The sequence below is a fragment of the Pundamilia nyererei genome, unplaced genomic scaffold (genome assembly GCF_000239375.1).
Source record: "Pundamilia nyererei isolate P.nyererei 1_Seehausen unplaced genomic scaffold, PunNye1.0 scaffold00068, whole genome shotgun sequence".
Lineage (NCBI taxonomy): Eukaryota > Metazoa > Chordata > Actinopteri > Cichliformes > Cichlidae > Pundamilia > Pundamilia nyererei.
In genome coordinates, this window is record NW_005187469.1 from 1,305,625 (window position 1) to 1,315,588 (window position 9,964).

Here is a 9,964-nt window from a genome sequence, read left to right on the forward strand (position 1 = left end):
GCGAGTGAGAGTTTGGAGTGAGAGAGCTCGGTGGGTGGCAGCGGAGCTTCATTTTCCCTTTCCTTTTCTTGGCTCTGAGTGTCGTCTGCCTCCTCTCTCCTCCCGCTCTCCTCCTCTTCTTCTCTACTTCTCTTCTCATCCCGTCTCTCCTCCAAGCTCCCGCCGTGGGGTCTCAGCTCTCCGTCTCCCTCCCCCCCTCCCTTGCTCCCTACCTCCCCCGGGCGCTGCTGGGAGCCTCCGGGCTGCTGCGCCGCAGGAGGATGTCGCGCCGGGAGTCTCCGCCGCCACCCTCGCCACCTCCGCAGCTGCTGGGAGTGCAGAGAGGAAAGGTGGAGTGCGAGGACCGTCCGGAGCGCGCGGAGCCGCTGTCCGACACCGAGAGGGAGATCGTCCAGGACACGTGGGGGCACGTCTACAAGAACTGTGAGGATGTGGGGGTGTCTGTTCTCATAAGGTGGGTTTTCCGTCAGCGCGAGTAAACTTAGAAAGTCTCCACGCTTAAAGATCCGAAGGTTGATTCGTGTCTTTTGATGTAACACTGCTCAGTGTTCCTGCTGCTTGAGCTCGAACATGCAAACCTTCCTGCTCCCCTGAGCAACATCCCGCTCTGCTGCTGACCACTGATAGAAAACATTTTTGCTGCACCGAATTGAAGCCATGAAATACCCTAACACGAACTTGAATCAGTTAAAGGAAAGACCAAGACAGGTAAACACTAAGAAATAACAGAAAGCAACAACAAAATCAAATATCACGAATACACAATGCAAAACTACAGTGCAAAAATAATGAAAACTGGAAAAACCCTAATCATCCCTGGAACTCATAACAACACCAGCCTGACAAACGAAAAATGTTTTCCTGTATATTTTTTTATGCACGATATTATTTCAATTAAAAAAAAACAAAAAAAACAAGCTTATGTTTCAGTTAAAACAATTTCCCACACTGAGTTATAGTTTAGTTTTAGCTAACTAACCGTGATTATGCTTTATCAGATGTATTAAATATTTTGATTTCACTCTCACAGCCCTGAAAGTGGCTTTCCTTTCTCAGTTCTCCCACACCACATATCCTCAGCTCCTCTCCTCCCCTTTCTTAGCCCCTCCCACCAGACATGTCAGGAGGAATTGAGGTGACCAGGAGGTGAGGGAGGGACACGAGGAGAGAGGAGTCGAGACAACAGACGTTTAACCAAATGAGACACCCTCGCCTCGGAGCCTCATTTTAAAGTGATGAGAAATTAAATATGACATTTCACAAAATAGCATCATAAATTGTTTTGTTATAGCCCAACTGCTGCTGTATTTGATGATCTGCAGTTTAACAGTGATCAGGACATTTTTTACCTTTAATAGGAGGACTTTTAATTGAAATCACAACATGGTGCAATGTGACGAGACATTAGACCTTAATTTAATCACACATGCAGGCAGCAGTGAAAGGCAGAAAGTTGGATCATCTTAAATAACCAAAACCACAAGTACAAATGACTTGCGGTTTAATGAGCCCTCCTCTCCCCGTTGTTTGTATAATCCAGCTGTTCGCCACTTCAGTCTTCTTCAACATGGCTCAGATTTACAGAGAAACGAGTAAAGCCCTGAGATGCTCTGCTCCGCTAGGTTAGCTGATCAGAGACTAAAGCGGGGTGCACAGCAGGCTAGCAAGTTTGTCTGATTGTTGTTCTTCCAATTAACTGTCAAATCATCTGAGACATGACCAAAAAAAAAAGAAAAGAAAAAGAAAGAACACATGGTACAATTTAGATGCTCTTGCTAAGATCTCATTTGTTTTCTGCTCTTGTCATTCTTTTATTTTGTAATCACAATGAAAAACACACAGTAAGTAAGTAAAGATATTTTTCAAAAGGTGGAAACATCTGGACAAATCTTTAATCGCTTTGTTTGCACCATAAAATTCACCTAAATAAGGAAATATCAAACAGAGATTTAACATCATTCATGCATATATAATGTATAAAGGTCAATAATTCTGGTCTCAGCAAACCAGAAGTTACAGTACTGGCTGTTTAGGTGGGTGCAGATTTTAAGAATTACCAACATTTTTTATCTTGAGATGCTGGAAACAATCCTAAATCATCCGATTACTGCAAGCAGCAGGATATTACATAAGCTAAAAATATTTCCACCAAAAAGCTTTCCATTAATAATGTGAAGTTTTAATCAATTTTTTCTTTGCTCTTCTCACGGGTTTGAATACTGACTGTGTATAAAGGCTGGATGTACCTTTTGGACCAGAAACATGAAGCCAACACTAACAAGCTTCTGGCCAAACTTGAGGATCACGTCTGTGCTTATCCACCAAACAGCAGTTCAGAATACCCGTGCTTGTTGCAGTCTCTGGGTGGGATCCTGGGGGGTGTCCCATCCAGAGACTGGAGAAATCTGAACAGTGTCGACTGGAAAAGAAAAGACACAAATTAATGTCACGCATTAATTTACTTGATCCAGGATAACCTTAACCGAAAGGTCACTGATCTGTGTTGTTGATGTATTTGCCAAGACACTCTTCACTCTTGAAGAGAGGAACAATTCAATTTCAATTCAATTCAATTTCTTTATTGTCCCACAAGGGGAAATTAGTTTAGCAGCAGGAGGATAAAAATAAACAGAACAATAATATAAAATAATAATAACAATAATAATGATAGAAAGTTCAAGGACAATTATTTGCCATTAAGGAGACAAGACGCAGTAGGGATAACAGAGCTGTCAGCTGATCAACACCTAATGGTCAGCTGGAATAGATAACTATTAAAGGGCCGTTGGGTACCAAAAAAAGGTCAGAAGGGCTGTCGCATCTGCTGTGGCAGAACCAAAATCTCAAGCTTGGGAAGAGTTCAGTGAGAAGGACTTTCAGATGGCTCCTAGCAAACTGTCTGGTGAATCAGGAGCAGGAAATAAGAAAAGCAGACTTGGCTCAGCCTCAGGCCAGCTTTTGGTCAGAGACGAGAACTGCTGAGCCTTACTGGAATATTGTGGAAAGAGCTCTTTGAGGTGCTCCTGAACCGGATGAGCACGTCCTCAGTCTCGAAGGCAGTTTGAAGACATAGGGGTGGCCTCACCCCATCTCCTGACAGACGTTGCTGAAGTACACAAAAAGCTCTGCAGTGAAAAAGGACGGGTAGGGATGAGATTCACTCTGTTTTGGCTCCATTGGCGTCCCTGGAATGTAACCCTCAGTGTTAGGTGGCTAACACTCAAGTACAATGGTGCACTGCTCTTTGTGGGTTAGCGTGAAGCAAGGGTGATCGAGTATTTTGAGAGCCTGTTGATGGGACCAGTGAACTAGTGCGGGCATTTTTTCCAAACGTTGTACTGAAGAGAGCTGAGCTGGAAAGCAAACCCTTCGAATTACCATCACTGTAGGTTCCCTCCCTCATGGCATGTCTGGGAAGCCGAAACAATAAGGTTGCAGATGAATGTGGCTGAAAACCTTTTCCTCAACAGCTTCAGACTCAGAAATAGATATTCTATTCTGAGATGTTCTACATTTCAAGGAGTATTCATTCACCGATCCAAATCATTGAATTAAGATGTATCAATCACTCCCATGGCCACAGGTGTATAAGATCAAGCAACTAAGCATGCAGACTGCTTCTACAAACATTTTTGAAGGAATGGGTCACTCTCAGGAGCTCAGTGAACTCCAGTGTGGGCTTGTGATAGGATGCCACCTGTGCAACAAGTCCAGTCGGAATATCTCCTTGGTACTAAAGATTCCATAGTCAACTGTTAGTGCCATTATAACCAAGTGGAAATGATTGGGAATGACAGCAACTCATCCATGAAGTGGTAGGCCACGTAAAAATCACAGAGTGAGGTCAGTCATGATGCCTTCAGAATAGCTTAAGAAAAGTGTGTAGAGAACTTCATAGTTTCCATGTCCGAGCAGCTGCATCCCAGCCTTACATCACGAAGTGAGGTGCAAAGCGTCGGATACATCAATGTAAAGCACATCACCACTACACTCTCAGGAGTGATGAATAACACTTTTCCATCTGCCAATCCGATGGACAAATCTGGGTTAGCACAACTCTGAAATGAAGTAGACCGTGAGCCAGACCTTCTTGTTGTTGTGATGTTCTCCAACATCACTGTCTGACCTCACAAATGAGCCAAATTCCCATAAACGCACTCCTAAACCTTGTAGAAAACCTTCCCAGAACAGGTGAAGCTGTTATAGCTGCCAAAGATGGGTTAAAATCGTATTAAACCCTACGTATTAAGAATGGGATTACACTCAAATTCATATAAGTGCAAAGACAGTGTATCCAGAGCTGCTGCTTCATTCTCAGACTTGTGAGTAGTATGACTCCTGGATAAATCCTTCTGGAATTTTTCCAGGCACAACAAACTTGGAAGCAGACCAGAAGGGGTAAACCTTGCCATCACTGTGTTGGCCTGCCATCACAACGGACTAAATAGGCTCGCGTCTGTATGGTACCAGATACGGATGTCATCATTTCGATGATCGGCAGCAGCCTGTTGTAGCATCTCTTCAATATTTAGCTTGAAGCATTGTTCAGCCTGCAGTGCACGTGGTGACGCACCAGACATCGCACCACGTATCGCACCACGTATCGCACCACGTATCGCTCTGATATGCAGTTTTTTTCAGGTCTCTTTGATATGATGCACAAAAACTTCTGTTTAATCCCTATTGTGTCTCAGTTAACACAAAGTACTGAATTAATACTTTGTGTTAATGCTTTCATGTTGTTTTTTGTATTAGACAGTAACAGAAGCACACATGTATTCATCTTTCCCAGACGCTTAACTCTAACTATGAGCCTGCAGTCTGCTCTCCAGATGTAATGAGCTATGCTATAAGAACTTGGTTTTCCCCAGAAGGAAGGCAGATCCCAAAGTGACGGCACAAACAGATTTTTTTCACCACAACAGGCACACCCACACCATGTTCTGCACCAAATCCCTCAGCCTCTCAACAATAACTGAACTGTGACAAGTGCAGGAAAGGAGGGAACATCAAGTTCCTCACTCATTAAGATGCTGAGACGGCTCCATACACCACATCTTCTCACAAGTAAAGTGAAAACTGTGAAAAGGGCACCTTAAATTTGACCTGTTCTCACCTTGTTTATATTTTATTTCACATTTCTCTCTTTCACTGCTGCTGTCTTTTTAAGTCATGTGAAAATTAAACATTTTTCCAGGATCGAACAATCTTCTGTAATGCTTCACTCTACAGAGCTGCAGACCAACAGGATCTAACGGCGCTTCTCCTTTTTCCATTTAAAAAAAATAAAATAAAATATATATATATATCAAAGAAGAGAAGATAGGCTTAATTTATTTAAATCCTCAGCTAAACTGTCTCAGTGTCACTGAGACCTTAAGGGCTTGTTAAAATGGACAGCGAGTCGTAGCCAAGGAGACTGATGTGACTGCGACAAACTGATTTTCGGTTGGAGGTGACGATAATCCCCCGAGGGGGAGCAGATGGGGCAGAGAGCATCTTGTGTGTGTGTGTGTGTGTGTGTGTTTCGTGTGCTCTTATCTGTGGATGACAGCAACAGGCTTTGGCGCTTGAATGCCTCGTTCTGTGCTTCTGCAGAGCTCTTCTCCTTGACGTCGCTCCTTTCATTTCTTATTACTTTTTTCCCCCTCTAAAAGGTGACATGGGTATTCCTTTGAAATCTCAGCTAAACCATGATGACCATTTAATCCGTTAAGTCAAAGCTGCCAGGCACATCACCTGTCCACGAATTCTTTTTTTTTTTTTTTTAAAATATACTGACAATTTAGCGTTTCTTGTAGCTTAGAAACAGCAGAGCCCACATAAAGTGTTAATTTACTGCCATATAAACAGGATCAGAATATACTCAACTTGGGAAGCATGTAAAAATAGTTTTTATCAAAAATTATTTTGTGCAAATATTTTTCTATTTTTCTTCCATAGAGATGAAATTTTCACTCTCACATCCACACAAACCTACAGAATGACCTGAGGACTAATTAACATGTAAACTTACAGTAATGAGTAGAGAGGACCCCGAATGCAGGATACAGATTCAGTCTAATTAATCAGACTGAAGTAGAATCAAAAATAGCCACATATTGTCCAAAAATATCCACAGGAAAAAAACACAGCATAAACACATTACATAAGTAATGTAACATGACAAGCTAACACCCACAAAGAAATAGAGACAGGAGACAGGAGTGGATAAACTCTATAGTTAATGATGAGACACAGGAGAGCAAGACACAGATGAAAGTAATCAAGAAGTGAAAACAACCTGAGAGAAGAAACAAAAAGCAGACCTGCACAGATATACAGTGTCAAACTCTTGAGCTACCTTTCTTTATACTTTAACAGGAACATGTGAAGTGAGTTAAATTTACTGTACAAACATCCATAGAAATACAGTATAAGAGACAAAACCAGAGTTTGTACAGTTTTAATGAGCTTCAAAGTCATTTTGGTATGACCATCTGTATTTGACAACACAGCCTAAACTCTTATTCAGTTTTATTGTAATTTCTTTAAGTAGTCTTCAGTAACAGTTCTCCAGGCTTCATGAAGGACATTCAAAGCTCTTCTTTGCATGTTGGATGTCCTTTTGTTCCGTTCTCTGTCAAGATGATCCGACACTGCTTCAATAATGTTGAAGTCGTCCATGACTGATGGTGCTCTATTGTCCGTCTTTTTCTATCCAGGTATGCATTTACTGCATTGGTAGTGTCATGTTGAAAAATGAAGCCATTGTCAGTCGATGCTTTCCAGATGGTATTACATGGTGGATAAAAATTGGATGGCACTTACGGGGTTCATGATTGGATCCATTTTAACAAGCTCCCCAGCCCCGACAGAGCCTCCACAGTTTTTCACAGATTGCTGCAAACTCTTAGTGTTGTACCTTGCTCCTGACCTTTTTCTCCTTGTTTCTCATTGTTCTTTGCGTCTTGATATCCACTCTTCCACTGAGACTATTGCTGATGAAGCTTCAGTGACTAGTAGATCTGTCCGATGCATCGCTCAGGTCCTTTTTCTTTGAGTTTAGTTTAACACTAGGAGCTCCTTTCTTCTTCCAAGGGAGTGGGCTTATTAGCAGTCCATAAGATGAGAGACACTTTCAAGTTTCAAACTCCCCTGACAGAAAAGAGTGAAATCGTCAATAGCTGGCATGCAGTCTGCGGCTTGGGTCAAACTTGTTGTGAGCAGTGCACAACTTCTGCCACGAGAACACAGAGTTAATGTTTTCATGTCAATCCATCTGCCCGGCTGCATTGAGTGAACAGACAGCGACAAAAGCCTCAGCTGATCTCACCAGTGCGTACAAATGCAATTGCACCAAAAAGTGAGAGCGCCCCAGGCATTGTCAGAGCAGTGCATATGGCAGCTTTGTGAATACAATTAGACTCCGAGTGCGTTGACTCGCATAGCATTGTTGTAGGTATGGTGCTGATGGGAGGAATCAATGACATTTTCATTCTTAAGAAGAAGATGGTATCATTTGATTAACTGCACAAATTTTTTTGTATGTATACTAAATTTGCAGGTGATTGCTCTGCTGTATTTTAGGAAGTGGTTGTAGTTTTTAACTACAATAACTAATGAAGAGAAAAGGAAAAAGCTCAGCCATGCTATCATTTTCTTGGTTTAGTTTATTTATTTACACATTACGCAGACTATGCAAGCAGTAAAAAGTATAAAGTCCACAGACCGTGTATCTGACTCAACAGGCTTACAAGTAGTTCTTGTATATATCTGACCTTAATTTCTATAATTAAAAGTCATCTACCCTCCCCCCTGAAAAAAAGCAAAAAGAAATAACCATGACACCCAAAATCATTCACACTTTAAAATATTAATATTCTTTCTTTTGGAAAACAAAAAGACCAGCAATAAAGCCATAAACCTTCTAAAACCCCTCTTTTGCTTTTTAAAACCTTTTTTGCACTGTGAAATTACCTCTTTGTAATTTGATCTCCTGGATTTGAGAAATAACTTTTAGTCACAGTCTGGAAATAACTTTTGTTTAGATATAAACATTATTTGTGTAAATAATAAAAAGAAAAATCAACAAAAAGCACACCAGAAGCACACCTCTGCCAAAGCAGCTCGCTTTGAGCATTATTTACTTTTAAGGGAATAGTATTGTGTTTTGTATATATTTAATTTGTTTTCTTTGTTCTTTTAAAATTACTTAAAGTTCGTAGTGCAGTAAAAATCACATAAGGGTAGCATTACAGATGTTCACTTTGATTACACAAACATTATGTTAGAGTAGGTGATAGATAATAGCTACTTATTCGTAAATAACATTAATAGAGGCGGCGTGCTGGGGTGGGTATCCTAGTATACCTCAGCTTATTGCCTGTAAGTTGTGGTTTCTCCTGGTGGATGAGAGGGTTTGTTCTCTGCGCCTTCGGGTTGGGGAACGAGTCCTGACTGTCGTCTGTGCTTATGCACCAAATGACGGTTCAGAGTACCTGGCCTTCTTGGAGTCCCTGGGCGGGCTGCTTGAGGGTGCACCACCTGGGGACTCATGTTGTCCTACTGGGAGACTTCAACACTCAACAGATGTGGGCAACGGCAGTGAGACCTGGATGTATGTGATTGGGAGGAACGGCCTCCTGGATGTGAACCCGAGCTGTGTTTTGTTACTGGACTTCTGTGCAAACCACAGTTTGTCCATAATGAACACCATGTTTGAACATAGGGGTTTCAATAAGTGTACGTGATGCCAGGACACCCTAGGCTGTAGGTCAATGATCGATTTTGTAATTGTGTCATCAGACCTGCGGCCATATATTCTGGACACTTGGGCGAAGAGAGGGGCTGAGCTGTCAACTGATCACCTGGTAGTGAGTTGGATCAGGTGGCAGGGGAGGATGCTGGACAGACCTGGTGCATCTAAACATATTGTGAGGGTGTGCTGGGAACGCCTGGCAGAGGCCCTAGTTCACAAGATCTTCAACTCACACCTCTGACAGAGCTTCAATGGCATTCTGAGGGAGACTAGGGACATTAAGTCAGAATGGACCATGTTCAGCACCTCCATTGCCGAAGGTGGAAGGAGTACTTCGAGGACCTCCTTAATCAACTCGTCTATCTGCGGGGGTGAGGTCACTGAGGCAGTTAAACAACTCCTTGGTGGCAGGGCCCCTGGGGTGGATGAGGTTCGCTCTGAGTTCCTGAAGGCTCTAGATGTTGTAGGGCTGTCTTGGTTGACATGCCTCTACAACGTTGCATGGAGATCAGGGGTGGTACCTTTGGATTGGCAGATCAAAGTGGTGGTTCCCATCTTTAAGAAAGGGGGACCAGAGGGTGTGTTCCAACTATAGGGGGATCACACTCTTCAGCCTCCTTGGGAAAGTCTATACCAGGGTACTGGAAAAGAGAGTCCGTCTGTTAGTTGAACCTCAGAACAATGCAGTTTTTGTCCTGGTCATGGAGCACTGGACCAGCTCTTCATCCTTGGTCTGCATTGCTGGCAATTAAGTCAGACTTGTTTCTGGTGGGTAATGGCTGCCCTTTGTCATGATACTGTTCATAATTGTCATCAGTCATTCATCATTCATTTAATGGACAGAATTTCTAGGTGTAGCCAGGTGGTGGAAGGCTTCCACTTGGATTGTCTCAGAATGTCATTGCTGCTTTTGCAGATGATGTAGTTCTGTTGGCTTCATCAGGTGATGGCCTCCAGCTCGGACTGGAATGGTTCGCAGCCAAATGTGAAGTGGTGGGAATGAGAATCAGCACCTCCAAATCTGAGGCCCTGGTCCTCAGCTGGAAAAGGGTGGAGCGCCCACTCCAGAGCAGGGATGAGTTCCTGCCCCAAATAGAGGTGTTTAATGTAACCAGTATGTAACAAAATATATAAACAATGGGCAAATCAGAAGATTTCAGGAACGACAGGAGCCCAGAGGATGGGTAACCACAATGAAAACACAACTGCAAATGATGAAGCAAT

General features: G+C 42.6%; 1 protein-coding gene across 1 annotated transcript in view; it reads left to right on the forward strand.

Moving 5' to 3' along the window:
• The first annotated feature begins 119 nt into the window (after positions 1-119).
• The window catches only part of cygb2 (cytoglobin 2), a 39,985-nt gene continuing 30,140 nt past the window's right edge, over positions 120-9,964 (forward strand). Inside the window, exon 1 of the mRNA XM_005736259.2 lies at positions 120-454. Within this exon, the coding sequence (XP_005736316.1) occupies positions 261-454 (194 nt within the window). The 5' untranslated portion in view covers positions 120-260. The remainder of the gene's footprint in view (positions 455-9,964) is intronic.